The sequence below is a fragment of the Trichoderma gamsii genome (assembly GCF_001481775.2).
Source record: "Trichoderma gamsii strain T6085 chromosome Unknown Scaffold_8.2, whole genome shotgun sequence".
NCBI lineage: Eukaryota > Fungi > Ascomycota > Sordariomycetes > Hypocreales > Hypocreaceae > Trichoderma > Trichoderma gamsii.
In genome coordinates, this window is record NW_020171345.1 from 792,554 (window position 1) to 817,826 (window position 25,273).

General features: G+C 52.5%; 8 protein-coding genes across 8 annotated transcripts; 3 read left to right on the forward strand and 5 right to left on the reverse strand.

Moving 5' to 3' along the window:
• Positions 1-692: 692 nt before the first annotated feature.
• On the reverse strand, positions 693-3,243 carry TGAM01_v203206 (hypothetical protein; the record flags this gene model as incomplete). Its single annotated transcript, XM_024549159.1, has 4 exons — positions 693-1,671; positions 1,736-1,840; positions 2,106-2,770; positions 2,827-3,243. 4 exons carry the CDS (start codon positions 3,241-3,243, stop codon positions 693-695), a joined length of 2,166 nt encoding a protein of 721 aa, XP_024406137.1.
• A 1,382-nt stretch (positions 3,244-4,625) lies between these two features.
• Positions 4,626-5,812, forward strand: TGAM01_v203207 (hypothetical protein; the record flags this gene model as incomplete). Its single annotated transcript, XM_018804037.1, has 2 exons — positions 4,626-5,019; positions 5,106-5,812. The coding sequence occupies 2 exons, from the start codon at positions 4,626-4,628 to the stop codon at positions 5,810-5,812; spliced, it is 1,101 nt and encodes a 366-aa protein (XP_018662775.1).
• Positions 5,813-8,843: 3,031 nt separating this feature from the next.
• On the forward strand, positions 8,844-11,284 carry TGAM01_v203208 (FAD binding domain-containing protein; the record flags this gene model as incomplete). Its single annotated transcript, XM_018804036.1, has 4 exons — positions 8,844-9,130; positions 9,379-9,752; positions 9,814-10,854; positions 10,929-11,284. 4 exons carry the CDS (start codon positions 8,844-8,846, stop codon positions 11,282-11,284), a joined length of 2,058 nt encoding a protein of 685 aa, XP_018662774.1.
• An 809-nt stretch (positions 11,285-12,093) lies between these two features.
• TGAM01_v203209 (F-box domain-containing protein) lies at positions 12,094-14,058 on the reverse strand (the record flags this gene model as incomplete). Its single annotated transcript, XM_018804035.1, has 1 exon — positions 12,094-14,058. One exon carries the CDS (start codon positions 14,056-14,058, stop codon positions 12,094-12,096), a length of 1,965 nt encoding a protein of 654 aa, XP_018662773.1.
• A 4,045-nt stretch (positions 14,059-18,103) lies between these two features.
• Positions 18,104-20,033, reverse strand: TGAM01_v203210 (calnexin; the record flags this gene model as incomplete). The annotated part of the gene is made up of 4 exons (XM_018804033.1): positions 18,104-18,598; positions 18,665-19,449; positions 19,534-19,831; positions 19,929-20,033. The coding sequence occupies 4 exons, from the start codon at positions 20,031-20,033 to the stop codon at positions 18,104-18,106; spliced, it is 1,683 nt and encodes a 560-aa protein (XP_018662771.1).
• A 1,929-nt stretch (positions 20,034-21,962) lies between these two features.
• On the reverse strand, positions 21,963-22,709 carry TGAM01_v203211 (hypothetical protein; the record flags this gene model as incomplete). The annotated part of the gene is made up of 2 exons (XM_018804032.1): positions 21,963-22,382; positions 22,539-22,709. The coding sequence occupies 2 exons, from the start codon at positions 22,707-22,709 to the stop codon at positions 21,963-21,965; spliced, it is 591 nt and encodes a 196-aa protein (XP_018662770.1).
• An 894-nt stretch (positions 22,710-23,603) lies between these two features.
• Positions 23,604-23,960, forward strand: TGAM01_v203212 (hypothetical protein; the record flags this gene model as incomplete). The annotated part of the gene is made up of 1 exon (XM_024549160.1): positions 23,604-23,960. One exon carries the CDS (start codon positions 23,604-23,606, stop codon positions 23,958-23,960), a length of 357 nt encoding a protein of 118 aa, XP_024406138.1.
• Positions 23,961-24,343: 383 nt separating this feature from the next.
• On the reverse strand, positions 24,344-24,973 carry TGAM01_v203213 (hypothetical protein; the record flags this gene model as incomplete). The annotated part of the gene is made up of 1 exon (XM_018804031.1): positions 24,344-24,973. One exon carries the CDS (start codon positions 24,971-24,973, stop codon positions 24,344-24,346), a length of 630 nt encoding a protein of 209 aa, XP_018662769.1.
• Between the last annotated feature and the right edge of the window lie 300 nt (positions 24,974-25,273).

Genomic DNA, 25,273 nt, shown 5'->3' on the forward strand with positions numbered 1-25,273 from the left:
CTTCGCCCTTCTTCTTCGCCGGCGCAGTAGCCGAAGCCTGAGGCGCCGCACCGCTGGGGGCAGTGTCGATCATGAACAGGTCCATATCGTCGACGTCTTCCAGTCCAGCGGCGTCCTCATCGGCCAATACCAATTCGTTGCCATCCTTCTCGTCCGAAGCTCCAAATAGCGCATTGTTCTTGAAAAGACTGTCTCCGAAGCTGACTTTGCTGCCGAAAACCAATCGTTCCAGGTCTTCTTCGTCAGAGTCCTTGTCTTGCACCGCAATCACGGGCTTCTTCTGTGTTGTTGTGGCATCGTCGGAGTCAATGTCTGATGAGTAGGGGCTTTCGGACTGCTCGTCCTCTGAGAAAGGTTCGTCCTGCGGCGGAGCCATTTTTTCTGGTGAAATCCGCGATGCGAATGTGCTGAATGGCTGTTAATAGTTTGCTCAGCAGAATTTGGCACCTTTTTTTTTTCTCTAGAATAATTTTTTGGGTCTGGAGCTCAGCCTTGCAGAACGGGAGCTTGACTAAGTGGGGTTGGTGGGGCGACTTGCAGCTTTTCTTTGGCAAGGCTGAGACTTGAATGTACTTCGCTACATGTACATGGATCATTCAACTCTTAACAATTCTTACGCCTAACAGTTCATTGAACAGGATTTGCCGTGTTTGGAGTATATTACTATTATGATGCTTCGAAACAAAACTCGCTTATTTCAACAATGCAACTTTTTCCAGCTCGCCCTCCAACTTTGAAACCTCCTTGCTCACAGATTCTGCGCACTTCAGCGAGTAAACCGCACCTCGCTGAGCCACATCAACCAGCTTATCGACTCTTCCTCCTTGAGCCAGACCTGATATCAAGACTCCGAGGAACGTATCGCCCACGCCATTGACAGAAACAACGGTTTCTACCTTTTCAACCGGTGGGAATAACCGCATGTAAACGCCGCCAATTGCAGGGTTCCCATTAAATGACCGTGTCAGAATGAATTCTTCAGACTCGCGGTCTCGAAGCCGGGGGTCGTCCTTTCCAAGAATAGTTGTTAACAGAACGCCCTTTGATCCTAGTTTTGTGATCAAAGTCGGGATATAAGGGAGTAGCTGGATAGACTGCACCGGCACGCCAGCGTCAGTCAGCTCCATCGATGTGAGGCGAACAAACTTGTCCCTGGCGCCGACCATGCCGAATGAGTCGATGACTTCGAACCACTCTGCGCTGTCGAGATAGCCGTTGTCCTTGGCCGCAGAGTACATGGCTGAAAGCTCGTAGATGTTTGGCGAAGAGAGATCGACGCTCTGATGCGGAAAGACGCCCAGCGGTGGCACTCCGCGCTGTGGGCCGAAGAGACTCTTGGATTTTTCCACCGATACAGGCTCAAAGGCGACTTTGCTCCCGTGCTCATTAGCCGAGTGAACCCACGTCCTGATTCCCTTGGGGCTCCAATTTCCGTCCACTACAAGCCACTTGGGATCTGTCGCTTTGATGGTTGATTTCCAGTCTTCTGGGAACAGGTGCTGTGTGAAGATGCCCATATCTGCCATGGCCATGACGAGGTTCTTACTAGAGTCGTTTATAGCGACGTATTGAGCAGTTCGGCTCCCCGGGTGCTCTGTCCGGTCAAGCTTCTTCACGTATGTAGGGTCAAGTCCAGAGGCTTCCAAAGCCGAGAGAACCGTGTCACCTGCACTATATGCATGTCAGCCATGATGCTGTATCTTGAATCAACTTGAATGTGAGAGACTCCGCCTACATGTCATCGCCAACCATGCTACTGAACTTGACCTGAGCTTGACGACTTGCACGATGAGCAGCCAGAGCAACGTTGTGGCCGACGCCACCGATTGATTGGCTGATGCTGGCTGGGTTAGACGTATGAGCTTTCGGCTGGCCATCGCCGCCGCTGAGGCTGGTGTAATCACAGCTTAGGTCCACGGCGACCGACCCCGCAACAAGTATATCAGCTTTGGGGCTTGCTTTTACTGGAGATGATGGTTTATTCTCGACTTTTGATGAAAACGCCACACTATGACTCGATGAATTTCTATCTAGACCGATTAGAGCCATCTTCGTAAATACAAAGTACAAATACAAAGGCTCCCAAAAACAAAAAAATGACTTACGAGCTCGTTCCCTGGCTCAGCAAGCGTGACAATTCCACAGCGATGTTGGTCGCCCTAACAATGTTGGACTGCACCAGTTTCTTGTTGGCAATCACTGCCCTCTCGCCAGTGAGCTCCTTGAGTCTGTTTAGGATATAGGGGGTGTTGGCACTGCCGGTAAAGCCCTTCTGGTCTGCTTCGGCGACAGCCTGCTCGATGTGAGCCTGCATTTCCTTGGCAGGGACACCAAATTCCTCAGGGATAGGATTGGCAAAGAGCATGCCCGACTCGATGTTGAGCTTCTCCTGGGCCAGGATCATGGCCGCAGCCTCCTTTTCGGTGTATGTGACCGAGGGGCTCTTGACGCCGCTGTCCCTCGCCCAAAATGCCGGGAAGTCAATCTTGCCGCTGCGTCCATCTGCAAAGGTCGACACCAGGCAGCCCTGAGTCTCGAGGTACTCCAACGTGCGAGGGATGTCGAGGAATCCCTTGCAGCCACTGCTGACGACGGCTACTCGCGTTCTGCCCAGCTCAGTGAGATCGGCTGAGATGTCCATTGAGTTTTCGCCGCCGCGGTGAACACCACCAAGGCCACCGGTTCCAAAGACTCGGATGCCGGCCAATCTAGCCAGCAGCATGGTACCAGCGATGGTTGTGCCACCATGAATCTTGCGTCCAGCGAGGCCCTGCAGAAATCATTAGTTATTTTCATTTTGCTTTAACCAGAAGAACAAAAACTTACCATGCCGACCAAGTAGGAAATATCTCTCCGTGAAGCCTTGACCGTGCCCTCTTCCTCAATCATGCGAATAATCTCATCCGTCGAGACACCAACTTTGGGCACGCCGTCCACAATGGCAATAATGGCCGGGATGCCGCCCGTGCTCCGCACCAAGTCCTCATGCTCCCGCGCGAGATCCTTGCCCAAAGCCCCGTGAGTATAAATGGTTGACTCCAGCGCAACAACGGGCTTGTTCTGCGCAATGGCATCGGACACTTCGCTGGATACCTGGAGAAGGTCCCGGATGGCATTTGAGCCCGCCGCAGCGCTCAGGCCCCGTCGCTGCACGGCATGGCGATGAAGTGACGAGCAGGACAGCAGCCGAGACTGGGCTGATGCGGTTTGCCTTAGCAGGACAGAGAGTCGTGAGGAGTTCATAGCGGCCAATGAGTGTGAAAAGGGACCAGGACTGGTTTTTATTTGTTCCTTCTATTGCACGGCCTCTGAGAGAGAGTTTCCCCCACCTAGTTGATGATTTCCTCCCCCACTCTTTAACGAGTCCGGCTAGTGGTCTCCGGAGACGAGATGCGATGAGATGCGATGCTCAGCTGGTGACGTGCGTTAATTGTGATATCTCGGTTGGTTTCCCGCTCTATGCAAGATGGTAGTTTGCAGTAGCAGCATATCCTTTTATAAGTTTAAAAATCAGAGTTGGCGCCCAGGCTTCATTTATGCAAGTTGCTCTGATATCGGGCCCGTTGCCGGAGCACCATATCGTGGACCGCCGGCCTCCGAAAAGAGTCATGCCGACTAACAGCAAACTAATTATCAATGAATCCGCAAATGGTAAATTTCCCATGTCCAATTGCTGAGCTGTTTCGCAGAGATTTTGTTAGAGTCTCTGGGCAAACTGGGTCGTTACGCGGCGTGTCTCCCGCCGGCCAAACGCATTAGGAAATTTTACGATGCGAAAAGCGCTGTTAGTGCATTTGGTGCTCCGTCGGCCACTGCGCTATTACACATCTCCGTCAAGGGCCTATCGCGGCACAGCGCTCGGCATAGCAGTATTACCTATTGGGGTTTCGGCCAACCGCACTCCATTCTCCAGGTTTCTCCCACACACACTACATCTCCACCATTTATAGTGGCTGCGATGGCGCTACGACTTTTTGCTGTCTCCAGCCTCTTTTACTTTTACCCGCATTGCAAAATAGCCATGCGGGGAAGACACTGGATAGAGTATAGAGGATGCTCGGTTCTGTGATGAACACACACACTCTCACTCACTCACTCACACATATATACATGGCGCTTGGAGCCCATTCGCCTTCGACATCAAATTACTGCCATAGTCTGCAATGCGCATGGTGCTCCCCGCATTGTGATGAAACAGAAGCCTCGGCAACTGCAGCCTATGAGACGCACATGGGCGCAACTCACGACCAGGGTCTTTTAGTTCTGCCGTGTTGATCGCCGTTATAAGATGGGCCTTGAGCAGCCATTCTAGGCCAAAGCAACGGTTTTACCTTGAATCGCAAAAAAAATTGTACTTGTCGTGGTTTTACTGCATGTTCTCGTGTTTTTCATATCGCCGATTGATGTTGGGTGTTTACGGCATTTGCGACGCGTCTTGACCAACCACAGTTTTACAATTGTCAGCTCTACACCAGATTCGCCAGATTCACCAATAAAGACCATCGTCAGCCGTTGACTAAGCACATTATACCGCTGCCATCGTATCGACAGGTCGTGTTAGCATCACCACTCACTTTTCAATTAGCTCTGTATTCCCATCAGCCTTGCTACTATCCGCCATCACCATGCCGATGCACAAGGGCATCCTCCCTCGTGAAGGCTTTTGTGCAGACGTAGTTCTGAAGCTCATCCGCAGAACCGTTCTCAACCCGAACCTGCTGCTACCCCTGGTTCTTCTCGCTCGCTTTACCAAAAAGGGCCAGGACCTCTCGATTCTGCACCCCAAAGCAGCACGATGGCTACGCCAGCTCTTCTACATCGCCCTGGCGCGTGGAGTCGGCCGCTGGCTCTCAGACAAGGTCCGGAACAACTGGGTCAACGACAAGTATGACTGGACAAAGGAAATCGTGCTCATCACAGGCGGTTCGACGGGCATCGGCGCCTCCATAGTGAAGCTCTTGGACGAGATGAAGGTCACGGTCGTGGTGTTGGATGTCCAGAAGATGACATATGCGGCCTGTAAGTCTTAGTCGCCTTGTCGTAACCGGGCCGAGGTACTCTCCTCAGCTGCATTGCATTATAGAGCTGACGGCGTGTTTCTGCAGCTTCGAGAGTCCACCATTTCTATTGCGACGTCAGGTCGCCAGAGAACGTGGCTGCTGTTGCTGAGAAAGTTAAAAGCCAAGTCGGCCACCCCAGTATCATAATCAACAACGCCGGTGTCGTCCGCGGCAAGACTATTTTGGATGCCACGCCAGCAGATGTCAGATTTACGTTTGATGTCAATGCCTTGGCCCATTACTGGATTGCACAAACATTCTTACCGCATATCGTGGCCCAGAATCACGGTATGGTAGTCACGATGGCGTCTTATGCGTCGTGGCTTACAATTCCCAACATGGTAGACTACGGCGCAACCAAGGCTGCAGCCCTGGCATTCCATGAGGGTCTATCAGCTGAGTTGAAGACTCGATACAACGCTCCCAGGGTCCGCACCGTAATAGTCCATCCTGGAGCGACCAACACAGAGCTCTTCACCGGCTTTAAACAGGGGGCGCCTTTCCTGATGCCGCATCAAGAGCCAGAGTCCATTGCCGAGGCAGTAGTCAAGCAGATCCTGAGCGGCCGCAGCGGTCAGATCATTCTGCCAGAAACCGGAGGGATATGGCCCTCGTTGCGGTCCCAGCCGGATTGGTATTCGTTTCGGGTCCGGAGCAACGCCCAGACCGGTATGTTGAACTTTGACGGGCGGCAGGTAATCGATGAGGCAGCTGCAGTTGCTGCTCCTGTAGAGTCCATCGGCAGCAGTTAGCTCCGACTCGGGGACCTGAATGGGGAAGCTGGTTGTCACAAGCCTGGCCAAAACCTGGTGTTGTTGGCAGTCTAATTGAGTGAATCAGACCTATTCGGCCAGGGCTGATTGGAGAGGGCCGGAGAAGTAGGGTTTCTAAACTCCTGAAACTCGTTCCACAATGGCCAGAGATGAAAGGCTAGCGGGCTTTAGCAGTACCACTTTGTAATACAAACCTGCAGAGTACGGGGCAGCAGTAGCATTACTATTACTCGTTAATAGTTTTAAGAAGTGACAGATACTACTAGTAGTGCTGGCCTCGTGGCGGAGGCATGGAAATCTCCGCAAACTCGTGTGTGTTACCAGCACTTTCGGGCCGTGATACCCAACCACATATTCCCCCATGGAGCAGTAGCCTGGACTGTGGCCTGAGCTGACGATTTGGAATTGCTGCGATCAGGCGATGTTGACGGCAGCGAGCGAGGAGGGATCTGCGCCTTGTGGCCGGCCTCGTGGTTCATTGGCAGATGCTGTCTTATATACGAGGGTGTAGCTCTGTGCTAAGGTTGAAGCTGGACAAGCTGCACCTCCGCTTTCCAGCGCCGGCTGAAGTTCAAGTCCAATCGCGGGGATGTTGACTGCACCGTGAGGATGATTGTGCTAACATCATTTCATCCTCGGGGCCTTTATACTTTGTGAATGGATCCTGAACCAATGCTGAGGTTAGTACTTACTACCAACAAGTACCATCGCATCTATCAGAAATGCCAGGTTTTATGTGACAGCGAGTCAGAATCGAGCCGGGGCATTCCATCCTGGCCGGCAGATCGCCATGGCGCGTCCAATGCTTGGTGCAATACGACTACCAAGCGGGTATGTTTCGCACCGATAAGACGAGATACTAGTAGCGATGCGGGATGCTACGGGTGCAAGCATGAGAGCGCATATCATAGGCACCTACTAGTATCATATATGGGCCACGAGGCGTGTGGGATTGGCCGCTTCGACGAGCCTCATTTGCAGGTACTATCGATTATCTAGTAGCTGCTAGCTCGGAGTATGTCAATTGCAAAAAGCATGTTTGCGGTTGTGGCGTCTTTTTCCAAGTTTTCTTTTCTTTTTTTAGTCGTTTATCTTTCCCAATCAATTTTTTCCTCTTTTGCTAAGGCTGTGCCGGGGCCCATGTCCGTTCCAAAAGCTAAAGAGAGCTACATACGACTCGGCGGGTTGACCAAGTCAAGCGGCATGGCGCAAATACTTGGTACCCCGTACTTTTGGGCTTCTGCTCATGCCACTTTTCATCACTTGCTGCTTCTAAAAAAAAACGGAGCCTGCTAACTCAGCGCAGATCGAGGAGAGAGGGATTGGGACCCCTAGGGAGACCCTGAGGAAAGAAGGGAAGAACCGTCCAAAACAGGACAATCCCAATAAGTGATGCTGGAATGAAAGGACCCGGTGGCTATATAGTATTGCAAAGTGTGGAAGAGCCTTACCCAAGTACATAGAGCCTACCTTTACATGCCAATCAAGCAAGTCTTTCAAGTAATCATCCACAGACCGTGTTCGAGAGCGTCGCAGAGTTTGGAGCGAGCACGGGGCTTGCTTTGCACAGCTCTCCTCTCTGCAATCTCAAACAGATCCGAACATCCTTTTTTTTCCCTCTGCTGGATGGATGGAGCACAGTGGAGCCGCAGCGTTCTGGAGCAAGCGCGGCCAGTTGCGAAATGGCACCACTTGCCTTGTCCGAGGCGGGTGCGGCGGCCAATCAGCGGCGCGCAAGCTGAGGCTAGGCCATCGGTAAGCAGGCGCCTGGACATGGTGCAACGCCAATGACAACTTTCTGCAGCGCAAAATGGGCTGATCTCGCTCTCAACACCAGTCCAGCACGTCCGTCTGTCATGCCACTTTTGCCGTGCGTGCGTCGGGCTTTGCCGGGGCCAGGCGCTGCTGTGTCGCTCCTTCCGTCAGCCTCCCCGACTGCTGCACCCGGTGGCAGCCAAACCCTTACAGGCATCGTATTGTTGTATCGTTGTGCTCGGGGCCATGTAGCTGGTACGAGGGCCGAGCACAGCGCCTGAGCCTCTGCCCGGCCTGCACGAGTCGCGGGTACCTGCTCCAGGGCCGTTATTTATGGCCAATTTCCCCCCCCAGAGCAGCCCTGGGCGACCTTCTGATGCCTCCGGCCTAGCGGTGTTAGTGAAGAAGGGAATAGAAAACCAGAGGGGACGAAGCTTTTTTCACTCCTCGAGGGCAATGGGCTCAGAGCTGCCAGTGCTATATTGGGATTGTGTCTGCTACGGCGCCGCGTGACACGCCTTTGAGATCGACTGTGTTGCGCTGCCACCAGAACAGAGGCGGATCCCGGGTGACTGCTTTTGTCTCTCCAGCGACTCGCTCTCCATCGCTTCTTACACCTGATTGCTGCTGGCTTCTCTTCTTCTTTTCCATCTAGCTGCGTTTCTGTGCATTGTCGCATCATCCTGAGTTTCTTGAGTGTCTGGCCCTAGGACCCCGATCCAGGCCCCGGTATCCATCCAATTCGTCGCAGCCAGGGGGGCAAAAGCCGAGGAGCAAAACAACACAGGCCCAACAACGCCTGTGCCGTATATCGCTATTTCCTTCTTTCAAACGGCATTGTGTCTGCCAGAACCGAGCAGACCTGACGCCCAGAAGATTCTAAAAGAGCCCTGTATTGCGTTGCGGTTGCAGTTGCGCTGCAGCACACGAGGTGTGGTGGAGACGACTCGCTGCTCTTGAGGCGCTGAGGCAAACGGGCACAACTGCCTTATCCATCGCTTCCGCTGTTGTCGGGCACGGCGCTGAGCGTCTGGTTTGGACACAGGCAAAGGCCATTGGACGAGCCTGCAGCTGACCGGCCGCTGATATTGCAAAGCTACCAGGCTCCCTGGCTGTGGAGCGAGCTCGTCTTTCCGGCAGTCTGCTGGATTCTGCTTGCAGCCGATAAGCTACACGGCTGGACAAGAGAAGGGATTAGAGTGCCTCTTTCGCGCTGGCCAACGCAGCTTCTGACGCTTCGTCGTCTGCCGTCAACATGGCGCCGGGCGTCGTCAGTCCTGCGTCCAACTCGCGGAACCAGAGTCCCAACCACATGGACGAGGAGCCAGATCCAGGCCCGTCAAACTTTGAAACCGCCGTCGACGATGAGGATGCCACGGATCCTCTGGCCCTGCTCCGGAGTCTTCCAGAGCCGCCCACCACATGCCAGGTGTGCGTCGTTGGCGCCGGTCCTGCGGGCTTGATGCTGGCGGCGAACCTCGCCCGCTACGGCATTGATGTTGAAGTTGTAGATGACAGGGCAGATCAGACGCCGGTTGGCAGGTATGTCTTCTCAATATACACCGTTTTGCCCTGATCCTTTGGCCCGGCCCAAGTTCCCCTTCTTCCCCTTTTCGTCGTGCCAAATTTCATGCCTACAAAGATATATCTTCACTTCATGGTTTTATAAGATGTCAATTTCGAATCATTCTCTATTTCATATGTTTTCATCTATCCTCGCTCCATCTCACCACTCCTCTTCTTTCTGAAGACAAGAGCTTCTCTATTCTAACAGGAAAATCATAAACCAGAGCGGATGGCTTACAGCCCAAATCAATTGAGACATTCCGCCAGATGCGATTGGCTGATCCGCTGCTGCAGCGTGGCGTGAGAGTCTTCGACATCTCCTTTTGGCGCAGCACAGCCGACGCTCCTCTGCATCGTCTGGGCCGTGAGGTGCATTACCCTCCCGTCATCGATGTTCTGGACCCCTACATCCTGCTCGTTCACCAGGGCATGGTTGAGGGCATATTCGTCGACGACCTGAGGAAGCGCGGAAAGGAAGTGCGCCGGAACACGGCCTTTGAATCCCATTTCGTTCCCAAATCAGGACCCGTGCAGGTTCGATGTCACACCAATGTCAACCAGGATAAGAGGACCATCCTGACCAGTTATCTTGTCGGATGTAAGCAAAATCAATTGAAATTGTAGCGAATCTAGCTAATGTGAACCCCCCCCCCAAACAGGCGATGGAGCGCACTCCAAGGTCCGCAAGAACATGCCCGATGTTGAGGCCGTGGGTATGTCACATCCAGACATCTGGGGTGTCTTGGATGGCGAGCTCATCACCAACTTCCCTGACATTTGGTCCAAGACTCTCGTCTACTCCGAGGAGCACGGCTCGATTCTCATTGTTCCTCGGGAGCGTAACATGACGCGCTTCTACATCGAGCTCAAGGCTAGCGCTCGTGCTGACCGCCGCGAGCTTGGCCAAAAGTTCGTTATGCAGCAGGCTCGCAAGATCATGGCTCCCTTTGAAATTGATTGGAAGTACATTGAATGGTTCGGCCGATACCAAGTGGGCCAGCGTGTGGCCAGCCGCTTCACCGACACCAATACCAGAGTCTTCCTTGCCGGAGATGCCAGTCACACTCACTCCCCCAAGTCGGCACAGGGCATGAATACGTCCATGCACGACTCGTGGAATCTCTCGTGGAAGTTGAACCTGGCGTGCCGTGGACTGGCCAAACCCAATCTGCTCGAGAGTTACGAGGTAGAGCGCCGCAAGATTGCTCTAGATCTCGTCAACTTCGACTACGAGCATGCCAATCGGATTGCTGAAGGAGATGCCGTCAAAATGGCCGAGAACTTCAGAGCCAATGTGCGCTTCATCTCTGGCATCGGCGCCGACTACAGCGAGAGCCCCCTCAACATTACCCGGCCAGAGGACAACTCGGCCATTCTGGGTGCTGCTCGCCCGGGATGCCTCCTGCCCCCAGCCAAGGTGTCGCGATACATCGATTCTAATCCGGTGGACGTCCAGCTTGATATCCCCATGCTTGGCCAGTTCCGTATCTACCTCCTTATGTGGGATGTAATACAGGCAAGGCCATTCTTGGAGACATTCTGCCGCTCCATTGCGACACCCAAGTCTTTGGTGAGCCAGCTGTCTGCTGCCGCAAGCGCATCTTATGCGAAGCAGCCCAGGATCCCGGCGCCAGAAGATGTGTACACACGACCTGAGAGATATACCGTAGTCAGCCACTTGTTTACTTTTGCTTTGATCAGTGGGTTCCCCTTCCCCCCCTCTTTGAATGATGTGACAGGAAATACCGTTTGCTGACCTTGATGATGCGTCTAGCCACCATGCCCAAGTCTGAAATTGAAATCTCAGACCTCCCAGCGCTGCTGCAAGACAGCCGGTGGACATTCTATCTAGACAACGTCCCCGAGCTGGACACGAGAGGCGCTTTCTGCACGGAGAAGTGGCTTGGAAGCCTCGGCCCCAGCGAGGTCGCCATCGTCAATGTCCGTCCCGACGGCTACGTTGGCTCCGTCGGCCGCTGGGACACGAACGTAGATGAGGCTGGCGAACAAGCAGCGGCGTGGTTGGATTCTTATTATGGCGGGTTTTTGCAAGCTCCAGCCATTCGATCTCCTAGTGTGCGATCTCCTAGTATGCGATCTCCTAGCGTGCAATCTCCGAACAAGGAGTAAAGGAGGTTTGCGTATTCTAAGAGAATTGTTGCTCTTTGGAGACACGGAAAATATCGATATATAAATATATGAGGATGGGAAAAAAAGGATTGAAATGAAACAAAGAAGAGGAATATCAAAAGAAGCTTCGGGAAAAGGAACTCTCACTGCTTTTTTTTTTCTTTTTTTGTTTTTATAACGCAACACACTGTTTTTTTCTGTTGTTTTGTCATATGGGGGATAGATATTCGGACATCTCACCCCAAAACTGATTTTGATCAATTGTTCATGGCACTTGTTGTTTTTCGTTCTTTGCTTAGCCACAACAAGGCGAAGGGAATATATATTAGTGCAATTTTTTGTAGACTGCTTTATTGTCCTTTTTTTATATTATATACACACGCTCGGGATTCGGTGTAGATACGGCGAGAAGCATGTAGAATGGCACCCTGCCTAATGAAATGTAAACGAGGCCAAGAACAAAAAATTCCCTCGATTCCCCCCTAACATACGAGTTTGTGACGCCACAGATGAACTGAGAACGTTAATGCGCCTTAATGCGCCTCTGTAAATGTGGGTTTTTGGGGGTGGAACGTGACCATGAAAAAGCATGAGACGTGCGTTTTAACGTGATGCTCTCTTGTTTCGCCATCTACCTTGCTTGGTATCCGTCCCATGGAGTAAGTGACGGAATAGGGTTCTAGTTGCTTCTGCTGTTGCCGCCCTTACAACTGATTGCATCTTGCATTTTTTTTTTAACGAGTGTTTTTACTACCAATAGCTATTTCATCATTCATCTTATCGTTATTGCGTGCTTACCCTCAAACAGCTCAGAAGACAAGAATGAGCACGTCTCCAGCAGGAGTCTCCCCAAGGAGCCACCGCTCATCACCAAAGATGCTTCCCCTGCACATGATCTGCGGCCACATCTTCGCTCCGAATGGGACCTCTGTCTGAAGAGACTCCTTCCTGCCCTGGTTCTGCATCGTATCGGCCAATTGGTCACTTTGAAGGAGAAATGACGGGTTTGAGCTGGAGCTAGAGCTGGAGGGCCTCGAGCAATCACTCAAGCTTTTGATATTTCTTTTTCCCTTTCTCTTTCGGTGTATGGGGCCGTCTTTGTTGACGCCCTGGATATAGATCTTATCCATTGGAAAGGTAGAGATGACAGCCAGCATGAAGCAGTTTCGGGCAACGATGCGGATGCCGGCAGGGATATCCAAGACTTCAGACATTGTAAGGTAGGGAAACTCAATATGGCGCCAGCAAGGAGCCCGACCGGGCCATGTTTCTGAGTGTCTGACCCAGGGTCTTGTTTCCAGAAACGAACTTGCTGCGGTTGTATTCAGGACAGTTGTGCCGCTGCTGTCGCCGTCTCTGTTGCCCTCGGCGGCAGCTTCGGCATTCTCGCCATCATCGTCGTAGTCGCTGTCCTCCTCTTCGTATGCCTCGGTTGCATGTATCCTCCATCTGCTTCTGCGAGAGGGTTGTATATTGGCTTCGGTCCCACCTCGACACTCATCCACCCACCTTGGCCCCTCGCCAATCAGCGGTATCCCTGTTGTCTTGACGAGATGGAAACGCGGCAGACGCCTGGAGCTGTGTCCGCCTGAAGACCATCTGTGTTCCTCCTCTGTGAAGAAGACGTGGCCGCAGGCAGTACTCCTGGATGCATCCCAGGTACAGTCGTCCAAGGCCAATGTGCGCAACGAAGGTGTATGGCCTTGTAAGACGGACCAGTCCTCAAGTTGAACGTCCGCCATGTTGCGAATCACGCGAGGACCCAAATTTAAAATTCGCTGCACACTGCCAAATACATCGTCAGACGGTCTGTATGTCGAAGGGGCACCAATCTCCCATATTGTGAGCTGCTCTTTGGGTCGTATAGTGTCGTTCATAGTGCGATGGGGAAAGCGCGTGGCTTGCCATGTGTAAACGGCGTAATGAGTAGCGTTATGCGTTGAGAAGAATCGATCTACGGTGTTCACCGGAAAGCCAAAGGGATAAATCAAAAATTCGCAGCGAAATTTGATCTTCCAGGTGTAAGTCGGCGCAGTGCCGCCAAGAGCAGGCCGCTGAGGAATGATGCCGTCCCAAGATCCAGTTCGACGGACGTCGTACAAGGTTGCATAGTGTTTATGAAACTCTCCCCCAATAAACTCTCCATCGACGTAGAGGGTTTTGCTTGGAGTGTTTAGACACCACTCAATCGCAAGAATGCCATGGCTGATCCGCAGCCGCCTCACAATCTTGCCCTTCAACACAAACGGAACCCTGACCTCCACCCCGGTCGCCAGATCTCGGGCCCGGTATTCCGGGCTGGAGTATTCCGTCTTCGGCGCCGGATAGACCAGCAGCCCTTCTTTCGGTGCCACCGTCCATACCGGATCCTGGTAGTGAAAGAGCGTGTTCCTGTTGGCCAAGCTCAGGAGCCGATTCCATGTCGCCACGCCTTGGAGCAGCTTTGCATTTCTCAGCACAGGGACCTTGATCTCCTTCCAGGGCTCTGCCCGGCCCAGATGATGGTACCGCCTCGCCAGCCGCGCATACGCGGTAGCCCAGTCCCCTTGGTCCAGAGATTCAGCTTCGCCGGCCTCGAGAAGCTGTCTGAGTCGCCGACCTTCTAGCGCGCGGGGGAAATGCTTCAAGATGAGCGTGATGCAGAGCTCATCTCTCGTGAGGGCCTCGTGTATGATGCGAGAAATGCGCCGGCATCTAAGGACCTGTACGGGAGGGAGGTATAAGGTGATGTCACTGAAGATGTGGTAAGGGAGGTTTGCCAGCGCAATATCCATGATGATTGCTGTATTATTCTCTAGAAAGTATGGGTATCATGTCTATTTGAGATGCATTTGAAAGAAGAGCTGAAGAAAATTGATGGATCGGGATGAGGCGATGTTTTGGATGAGTTTGTATGCAGGTTGGTTACCGCAGAAGAGGACGTTGTAAGCGGTTGCTGAGGCAAGCTGCATGTGACCTGCCTGGATACTGTTGAGTGTTGAGGCACCTCCTCTATAGCTTGAGTCCCTTTAAAAAAAAAAAAAAAAAAAAAAGGTTTTATTTACCATGAAAACAAACACAACCTCTTGTTCTCAATTTTCAATTATTCAGATATGCATGAATTTCTCAAGCTTCCACAATCATAGGTGAGCAGCTTGAGGACTAAAGTAGACAGCATAGTCCAACGCCACATTTACATGTTAGCAGCATAGATACTCACGAAATCAATAGCATATAGTTTTAGTTTAATTTAACGTAATTTATTTCATCTCGACAAAAACATTTTCATGCTGTCTAGCAGAATCTGGTCGTGACTACATTATCATTCAAAAAAAAAAAAAAAGAATATACATGCAAGTGCTGAGACAACCACTGGATGGTTTCTCTCTTCCCATTTCCTCCTTTTTTCCGTCACAGTGAACGAGTTCATGTTGTCCCGCAAAATTGAATTCGCATACATACAGACAACGCTCACTTCTCCAATGCCGTCATAACAAATCCGAAACTGACCTCTCCTCTACTGCAGCGTGGGCATGTTCACCGAAGCCTTGTTGGCCACGGCGTCTGCGCTCTGCCACAGCGCTGTCACAGTCTTCTGCTGTGTGTAGAAGTTGATGCCGGGTCGGCCGTAGAATGTGTTGGCACCTCCTCCAGCAATGGACTTCTTGTTACCGGTGAAAGAGAACATGGGCAACGGCACGGGGATGGGCACGTTGATACCAATCTGACCGGGCTCAACCTTCCTTCGGAAGGTCTCAGCGGTGGCACCGGATCTGGTGAAGATGGCAGCACCGTTGCCATACTCATTCTTGTTGATGAGCTCAATGGCCTCGTCAAGGGTCTCCACGTTCAGGCACACCAGCACGGGACCAAAGATCTCCTGCTTGTAGCAAGTCATGTCGGTGGTGACATCGGTGATGATGGTGGGGGCAATGAAGTTGCCGTTGGGGTACTTGGAAGGCGCGAAGCCACGGCCATCGAGCAGGATCTTGGCACCCTCCTTCTCGGCGCTGGCGATCAGGCTCTCGATACGCTCCTTGCTCTGGGGAGAGATGACAGGGCCCAGGTCGGCACCGTCCTCGAAGCCACCGTCAACCTTGAGGGCCTTTGCTCGCTCAGCCAACTCTGGAAGCCACTCCTTGGTCTCGCCGACCATGACCAGTGTGCTGAGGGCCATGCAGCGCTGACCAGCAGCGCCAAAGGCGGCGCCAGTAACGGCGTTGAGGAATTGGTTCTTGTTGCAGTCAGGGAGCACGGCAGCGTGGTTCTTGGCTCCCAGGTTGGCCTGGACACGCTTGCCGTTGGCGGAAGCTCGCGAGTAGATGTACTCACCAGCCTTGTTGCCACCGACGAAGCTGACCGCCTTGATAGCGGGCTCGTCAAGGATGAAGTTGACGGTGTCGTGAGCGCCGTGGATGACACTGACAACTCCGGGGGGGAATCCAGCCTTCTCAGCCAGCTCAACGAGAATCATGGCGGCACCAGGATCACGCTCTGAGGGCTTGATGATGATGGTGTTACCAGTGACGGTAGCAATGGGGATAGACCACAGAGGAATCATGGCAGGGAAGTCTATAGAGTCGTTTGTTAGTCACACATACACACTTTTGATACTGCCCCTAGTGAGAAGCGAAGATATGTCACGGCAACAGCTTACTGAAGGGGCAGATGGAGGCAGTGACGCCCAATGGCTCTTTGTAGCTTCTCGTCTCCATGTCCTTGGCAACCTCCAGCACCTCGCCCTTGAGCAGCTCCGGCCCGCCAACGGCAGCCTCGGCAACCTGCAGACCACGCAGCACATCGCCCTTGGCATCGGCAAAGGTCTTGCCCTGCTCGAGCGTGATGCTGGCGGCCAGTCTGTCCCAGTTGTCCTTGATCAGCTGCACGTAGCGGAACAGGATCTGCTGGCGGAACAGCACGGTGGTGTCCTTCCAGGCGAGGAAGGCCTTCTGCGAAGACTCGACCACGGCCTTCATCTCGGCCTCGGTCATCTGCGGCACGCGCGTGACGAGGTTGTTGGTGGCCGGGTCGGCTAGGTCGTAGTACTTGTCCGTGGAGGACTGCACGAACTTGTTGTCGATGAAGTAGGGCGTGTTGCGGACCTCCTCAATGGGCTCATGGGTGGTCGGGAAGCTGGTGGCCGTCGAGGCGAGGGCGTCCATGGGCTTGAGCTGCGCGGCCGTGGCGTGTATCCGCCGGGCAGCGGTGGCGGCCTGGGCTGCTCTGGAGTTGGAGGCCATCTTGGAGAGGGCAATGGCGGAGCGAGGAGAGGCTGCGGCGGTCAGGGGCCTGCGGGCAGAGGCAGAGGCGCTGCTCGCGATGAAGCGACGCATATTAGAAATTGGTGGGAGGAGTAGAAAAAAGGGAAGAAAGGCTTGAGGCGGTTGAAGACGGCGATGACGGGTATTAGTAGATGTTGGAGCAGCAGTGACGAGATGGGAAGGGACGCGGGGCAGATGTATTGCTTGCTCTCTTCTTGTCCACTAGAATCTCTGCGTCTCTCTCATGCGTCTCAGTCCAATCAGGTACACACACAGAAGAAAAAAAGAAACCGTCCCTCTGCATCGTCGTCCCCCCGGAAGTATTTATTCTCACCCGTCTTCCCCGTTATAGCCAGCCGATTACACACGGCTACGGCCGGACGTGGGGAAGGGGAGGCGAATTAAGATGGGGGACACTAGCCGCAAGGCCCATGTGGGGTAGGGCGCCGCATCCTCTGCGTGGGATTTCCCAGCAGATTGCACCAGTGATACCTACGAGGTACCAGAATCAGAGATGCTGTTAAGCCGATGCCGCTTCATGCCGAAAGCAATTGGCACCACTGACACCATTGACACCGTTTGCTTCGGGCAGGTCCCCTGTTACATAAGCCCCGTGCTGACGGCGGTCCGGTGTCTGATCACTGCGGTATTACTGTGTGCTCACCTGCATTGCCCTAGTTCTTTTTTTTTTCTTTCTGCTGCGAGGGATCATCATCCTGCTCGGCAAACGCTGCAGCTATAAAAGCTCCGATGACGGGGACCCTTTGCCGAGAAAAGTACGAGATAGAGCTCTGCGATTGACGCCATCAGCCAAGCTACTGACACCGTAAGTTTGATTCAATCTGCGCTACCTTGGCTGTCGAGAGTCAAGTCAACCGAGGATATGGCCAGAGATGCCTTTGGAGGCGGTTGGGTTGTTAGTTAGGTTGCCGTATATGGCCTGGTGACGATATAGAGCATCTGCTAGCAACAGCCTATTGCCATTAGCAGTAGTAGGTCCTGTTTCTCTACTCCGCGGGAACAAAGATGCCAATCAACATCAAACGAGATTTCAGCAATGACCAAATAATTTATTCAAACTTGATACGTACTACCAACATGACAAACACTAGCACCCACGTGTTGCTTGCGCCTAGTAATTCCTTCGTCTCATGCATTGGTGCCCTTCTTCAAGCCGTGCTCTAGGCTGTAATCGGTGCTTACTTGCCTGCGAGGTAACATCCATCTGCACAATCATATCGAGTGTCCGGCCGCTTACTGCATCTCTCCGTAGGTACTCCATAATACTTCCGTTGAAGAAAAAAAAAACATGGGATCCTATCTGACAGGAGATACTTGGGTAGTATTCTCGAATCAAAAGGGAACAAGATAATAACAATAGATTCCTTTTTTTTTTAACAAGATTTGCTTTATAATACCTATTCATGTTCCTTCGCCTATACTCCCAAATCTTTTTGTGGGTTCTGTCCCAGATATTGGTATATTGGATATGTTGTTTTTGTTCATCTCACATCCCGCTCGCTATTTGATCCCATTCACTCAACAAAAGAAAAGCAGCCGTCCTTTTTGAAAGGGTTCTTTACGATTGACTGCGAGTCGTGCGCTTGGTGACCTCGCCCTTGACCTTCTCGGCACCAGAAGCGGCAGCCTCGGACAGGTCCTTGGCCTTGTCAGCGACGGTGGCAGCCGCCTTCTTGGCAGCAGGGGCAGGAGAGCCACCAAGGTTGACCAGACCGACGATGATAGCAATGAGCGAAACGAAGACGGCGCCAATACCACCGGCAATCTCAGGGACAAACTTAATGGCCTCAATGGGGTCTCGCTGGGCAATGGTGACGAACAGGTCAAACTTCTCCTTGATATAGGTGACGGGGTCATCGAGGAAGACGAGGTCAGAAGGAGACTTGGGGATGTCGTCAATCTTGGGCTTGTCAGCCTCCTCAAGAGCCTTCTCCACGGGGTGCTTGACGAAGAAAGTCTCGTCGGCCAGCTTCTTGGCATCCTCAACGGAGTGGCCAATGTAGATGTTGTCAAAGAGGATGTTGTTTGTCATGGTCCAGATCTCGAAGCCAATCTATAAAGCACATAATTAGCAAGCAGGTTTCTCCACAGTAGAATTAGAGGAAGGGTGTCAACTTACAGCGCCCATGGGCTCAAAGTTGGAAGGAGTCTTGTCCTCGTAGTAGTCAGGGTTCTTGATCTTGCGAGGAGCCCAGACGCCCTTGTAGGCGGGGTTGTCGATGAAGGGAGCAGACCACTTGCCCTTGTAGTCAGGGTTCTTGATCAAAGGCTTGGTCCAGGGGCCACATCCAGAGATGTCGTCACACTTGGGGTTGGGGACGGTGGGAGCGATCCAGTCGCCATCCTCCTCATCATCCCAGTCCTCGGGCTTCTCAGCCTCGGGGTCAGGGATGACAGCGGGCTCGTTCTCGAGCCAGTCCTCAGGCTTGGTGGCCTCCTCGTCAACAATCTCAAAAGGAGCCTCCTCATCCCAGTCCTCAGGCTTCACGGCCTCGGGGTCAGCGATGCGAGCCTCGTCAACCCAGTCCTCGGGCTTGGTGTCCTTGGCGTCGTCAATCTCCGCGGGAGGGTTGATGGATGGGGTCAGGTCCTCAAGGAGGCTGCCAGCCTTGGTCTCAATACCGTTCTGCTGGATGGAGAAGGTGTTGTTGGGGTGGACAATGAGAGTGTAGAGCTCGGTGGTCTTGACAATGTTGACCGAGGGAGCAGAGTTGAGGTGCTTCTCCTCGTACTCGCCCGTCTTGGGGTTCTTGTGGTTGACAATGAAGTGAACCCGGTTGTTGTGGCCACACTTGTCGGGGCCGAACATGATAACATACGGGGTGGTGTTGCTGAACTCCTCCTGGTGAAGAGCCTTGTTGTCCCGCAGGAGCTTCATGTAAGCACCACCGCAGTCCAATCCGTCTAAAAAGCGCACGCGCAGGTCAGCACATGTCTAAATGGTTTCGATTTTCAGATATCAAGATCCATTGCCAGGCGCCAACTTACTCTGGAGCTTGACCTCGTACTGAACAACGAGGGTCTTGCCCTTGTTGTCAATCTTCTTGGGAAACTTGGCCGAGATGGCGTGGTGGGCGGCGGCGTTCTTGATGACAAGACCCTTGTCGCCATCGATGCCCTTGTACTGGAAGGGCTCTTCAACAGCCCATTCACCAACATAGGCCCATTCCTCCTCCGCGTTGTCCTTGTCGGAGGCGGAGGTGTCCTTCTTGGCGTGTGAAGGCTTCCACCGTGTCTCCCAGTCATCGGTGAACTGCTCAAGGAAGTCTGCCTTGATGGTGGTGGGCTGGTAGTCACACCTGTTAGCATGCAATTCACAGTATGGTTCTACAAACCAAAAAGCTGCGTTTCCGCATTCACCAAGAAGAGAGAAAGCAGCTCACAGTAAAGGTAGGGAGTTCCGGCACAGCCTTGGACTCTTCCACTTCCTCAGCATACGCGACGCCAGCGAACAGAGCCGCGGCGGCGGCGACGGTGTTGAACTTCATTTCGAGAAGCGCAACCTAGTCAAGAGGCCTGAAATCACTGCAAAAGGTATACCAAGGCGCAGAGCGCAACGAGGATCAAAGAGTGCGGGGGAGAGAAGAAGAAGGATGTGATGCCAATAACAGGGCAGTCCCAGCGCTCGAAGAGAAAGACGATTTCTCAAGAGTTTGGTTGAAAGAAGAAGAAAGAAAAAAAAGAAAGATTCAGATGCGCGCGGCGACACTTGAAGAAGGCTGGGGAAAAGGCCGGCCAAGGTTCTTGAGGACACGTAGAAGCTATCCAGGGCCACCACCAAAATTTAGCTGCCAGGTTAGTTCTTTGATGCGGGGGTCCAGCTGCCAGGCTGGGTTAAATCGCAAAATGTACGTACCCAAGCTCATCGGAAGCAGCGCAATTCGCCAATCAGCGGCGCTGGAAGCGACGAGAATAAAGTCCCGGATGAGCTCCTTTGGCGCCGCTGCAACCCACGTGTGGGGCCAGGCCTGCTGATTGTGCTGCAAGTACTTATCCATCACTTTTTTTTTTCGAAGTCTTTAGAAATCTTTTGGACATGTAGACAGCCAACGCCAATTGAGATGGACACGCGAGCCAAAGCCCCGATACGCATTAAATCATGAAGTAACAAAGACCATCTAATCCATTCATCATGCAAAAGTCCCCTGTTTCTGCACCCAAACCGAACCAATTGATCGTATTACCCAGCTGGTAGCATCAATTTATTACCCGTGAGACAGAGGAGGGGAAATGGTGGAGGAACCTGGCTAGACGGGCCAGAAGATGCCACATGTCCAATAACCGTGCTGAGCAAACGAGGTAACCTCGGATTAGGGTGCTCGCGATGCTGACACAAGGATCGCTTCTTTTGTATTATTGCATGCAACAAGAAACTACCATGCTTGGGCTATTTTTCTTTTTCCTCTTCTTCTAACCTCTTTATTTCTCTGCACGCAATTTTTTCTTCCACTCTCCAGCACTATGGAGAGCCTAACTTTTAGCAAATCGATCGATTTCTAATGCACACAAGAGCTGCCCCATTAATATGACAAGCCGCTAAGTTTGGCCGCTATTATTAGGAGTTTGCTCCAGAGAATCGTACAGAAAAGCACCGCTAAGGCACTAGCCCGTGCAGATGTGCCGAGAAAATTTCGGGAACGGCTATTCAACGTCTGGAATCGCGCATCTTTTCAGCGACTGTATTTTCATTTCAGAATCCAGGGAAATTATTATAGTATTGTTTTTCTTTAGCAGTACTCCCAATGCAGTTCATTGCCTTGGTAGCTGGTATGTAACTACTACACAGCCAATGACTCGGTAACCAGCCGGGTAGCCTTGTATAACAAAAGCTGCAAATTACATCAGACAACACGTGTAGATGTATGCAAGACAAATTGCGTACATGCAAATATCTACTAGTTTATGCAGTGCGTGTACGACGGCTTCGGATTAGTAGACTTGCAGCACATAAGTAGTAGTACAATCTAACTTATATCACTTCGTGGTACCACTTAGTAGATCGCATGTCTACATACGATCTGCGCTGGTCCACATCAGATGATTGATGGCACGATACGCTCACTGACCCGAGTGTCAACGGCGGTCAACCTCATCAAGACCTTTAATATCAGGAACAAAAGGAATGAATTTATCAGGAACAAAATGAATGAATGATTGCACGTCGTGATCATGGCGTCAGGTACAAAAGGTTCATAGCATCACAGATAGGCAGAGGAAATCGCAAAATTGTTAAGCTGTCCAAACAGGCTCTTTTGGTATTATTATCCCTAACCAACCAATCCATATTACGTTTTTGTGGTTAAATACACACAAGCTCGTCATTAAATCCTCAAAACCCATGAAAATTAAAACCGCCTTGACATTATCCAAGACTGAAATTAAAAAGATAGCAAAAGACAACAGGGATATCTCAGAAATTACATGGCCAGAAGGGCAGCAATGACGCCAACAAAGGCACCGCCAGAGGCAATGATGGCGGGCGCAGCGTTATGGGTAGAAGTTTGAGCAGCAGCAGTGCCGGTCTTGGAGCCGGAGGTGTTGCTAGACTTGGTGGCAGAAGAGCCAGTGGAAGCAGCGCCAGTCTCAGTACCAGTGGAGGAGGAGTCAGTGCCGGTAGGGGCAGCGGCGGTGTCAGTGTTGGAGTTTTGGGCATTGTTGCCACCAGCGGCGCCGGTAGCCTGAGGAGTGCCCTTGGAGGAGACGAAGTAGTTCTTGCCGATGCAGCCCTGGACGCAGTCGCCATATGCCTTGTTGTCAGCAGCGGTGCCCTTGCCCTGGGGGCAGGCGGCGACACACTGGGTGGTGGCGTTGACCTGGCCACGGTCGGGAGAGGGGACCTGTGCAATATACGTGTAAGTCATCTCATTATATAAGATTGATTGATAGTGGTTATGAGCCGCTCATTCACTCTGCTCTTCTCATGCCTTCAAAGTGAAGGGGGGCGAGAACAGACAGAGAAATCAGTGACAGCATGAGACGGAGGATCAACATACAGCAACGCAGTGAGCCTGGCAGTCGACGTCGCCCGCAGCGCAAGCCTTGAAGCAAGCCGCCTGAGAGGCCTGGGCGGGGCTCAGAGAGACAGCGGTAGCCGGGGCAGAGGCAGTGGACTCGGCAACAGCCACGGCGGCGAAGAGGCCGGAGAGGAGGACTGAGAAACGCATGGTGACTGAAGTGTTTGTTTTTGTTGGAAGTGTTGACAAAAAGATGGGCTGACTCTTGAGAGGTCGTTGGAGTATAAAGCACACGAACGAATGTGAGCGATGAACCGAAAACGAAGGACGATCGAGATGATGAGGAGAGAGAAAAAGAGAAAGAAGAGGAGAACAAGAAGGTTTTCTACGTAGAGGAGCAGGGAATCTCCCTTTTAATAGCACGAGCACCCTCAAGGACGCGGCCGAGCAAAGTCCCAAAAGCCAAGGCGCCCCAAGGCGCGTAACGAGCTCGTAGCTCTGGGAGACCAATAACGCACTGGCGGCAAGCCTCGCCGTTGTTATTTTCGGCGCACAGTACGGGTCTTGTACCGGGCCCTTGTGCTGGCAAAAATTGGGGAGCGCGAGAGACAAAAAACCTGCTGGACTGTTAAGGGGCCCCGCCCAAGCATTGCTGCTAAGCTGCCCTCGATGCTACGATACGATACGGGGAGCCACAGTATGTTAGTACCTGTGTTATTAGTCTGGAGTGCCTCCAAAGTAAACATTGTAAGAGGCTCGAAAAGCTCAGCCATGACAGCCATTAAATCCAGAAGAATCGTCACAATTGCGATTACAGCTTGTGTAGATAAGAATAGACATCCGTTCCCTCTGTGGCAGCGGCGCAAAAAGCCAAGGCGGCGCCTTTAATTGCGTGGCGCCGCGATGCAGCTGCAATCAAACCCGCTGCAACCCCCAACTTTGGGCAGTCGATGCCGTGGCGCCTGAGGTTTCCATTGCTTGGCTTGTGGCACTCCCGCTGCGCTTTGCCTCGTAAAACAGCCGAAGATCCAACGTTGCGGCGACTTCGCAGCCTACACACGGGTTTTGGCTCGTATTCCAGCCGTGGCGATGGGCGCTCGATGCATGAATCTGCCCAACCCTCATCTGCCGTTCTGCTTTCGCTGTCTTTCCCACCAACCATTGACGCTTCTGTACTGTACCAAATCACAGCCTATTTCGCCGAGGCCTGCGTGCGATGCGGTCATTGAGTCTCGTCGGCATCTCGGCCAGGCCATGGGTCCCATAGAGGCTGTGTGCGGCTTGTGGGACGGACCATCTCTGAAGGCCTGCAAGTGCACTATCGCGGCCTGGCTCCCTTGTTCCAATCTGGTTTGTTCATGCGGAGCGAGGCCTCTTCTTGCGTGTTGCTTTGCTTCGCTTCTTCTTTTTCCTTCTTCTTGTTCCATGGTATCCATGTCAAGAGCATGTCACCAGCATTAAGTTGAAGCTTCCTCATGGACCACTCCCCCGTTTCCCATCGCCGATTTCAATGTCTCCCCCGCTGCTATAACTATGCACTTGCTAGGACCAGCAACATACCACATTGCCATCGACAGTATGTACTCGCGAGCATTATTGGCTGTCTTGTTCCTATCGGCTAAGGCCTGCAGGGGCATGAAGCGGCGCTAGGGCGGCCCATCCTAGCGAAGCCCTTCTCGGTGGTTGAATTCTAGTGACTAAGACAAAAGTTCAGGCCGTATTTTGAATTTGATCGTCCTCTGGAATTCGTCACACGGTTACAATGGTTGAGTAATAACATCAACATCAACATTGCCACTCTTCCATTTTTTGAGATATAATTGTCGTTTTCGATTCGAAGCGCGTCACGAATATCCGCCAGCATCAACGCCCAATGGATACGAAAGGGGGAGGCTTACACTTGGCGCAAAGCCAAAAAGAAGGGCTGCCGAAAGCCAAATCTCGATAGCAAAGCAAGCAATTGCCAGCTTGCCACCCAATTTGCCTGATACTACGGCCTTAGCCCGTGAGACTAGGCGCTCTAGCCTGTGACTTCCGAGCCACCAGGGGTTGCGGCGCTCCCCTTGGCTCGAGGATACAAGCCCGGCCCAGTTCCGATTCTCGCGTTCGTACTGTGCCTTGAGATGCAAAAAAGGCTTTGGCTCCTTCTTATACGAGGGCTCCATTGGCGATCGGTGCAGACGAGGGCAAGATTCCGAGGGGGATCTAACCACTTCGCGGCTGGCGAAGCTGACCGCGGCCCCTGGTCCAAGGAACATCTGCTCCTTGCGCAGCTGAGAGTCGTATGCACGGGCAGAGCCAGCGACATCCGCCTCTGTCCTGAGGATAGGACCGCAATTTCCACAAAAACACTGGGCGCCAGAACCTTGGACTCGGCCGCCCCAGGCCTTGTGACCTGGAGATGGAGCTTGGTGACGATGGAGTCCCGAGCGGCAGTACATTCTCTCAGCTTGGTGAATGGGCGCTCGGCTCATCTTGTTTCGGTGACAATCACGAGCTGCTAGTTCCTCTCTTCATACATTCAGCCGTGATCCTTGATGTGAGAGTATAAGATACTCAGTGCGATGGTCAAGACCTTGCCATAATGCCCCTTGAAGCTGCAGCACTAGGTGGCTGCTACTGCAACTCCTGCAGCGGTACGTGTAATGCGGGTTCTTGAATGTTAATCTCAGTACCGGCTTGGCCCTACATACAATGTCTGAGACATATTGTACTAGTATTACAGAGTTGTGAGGTGAAGAAAGAAACTTTTATGAGTCCCCTTTTCCCCTCGC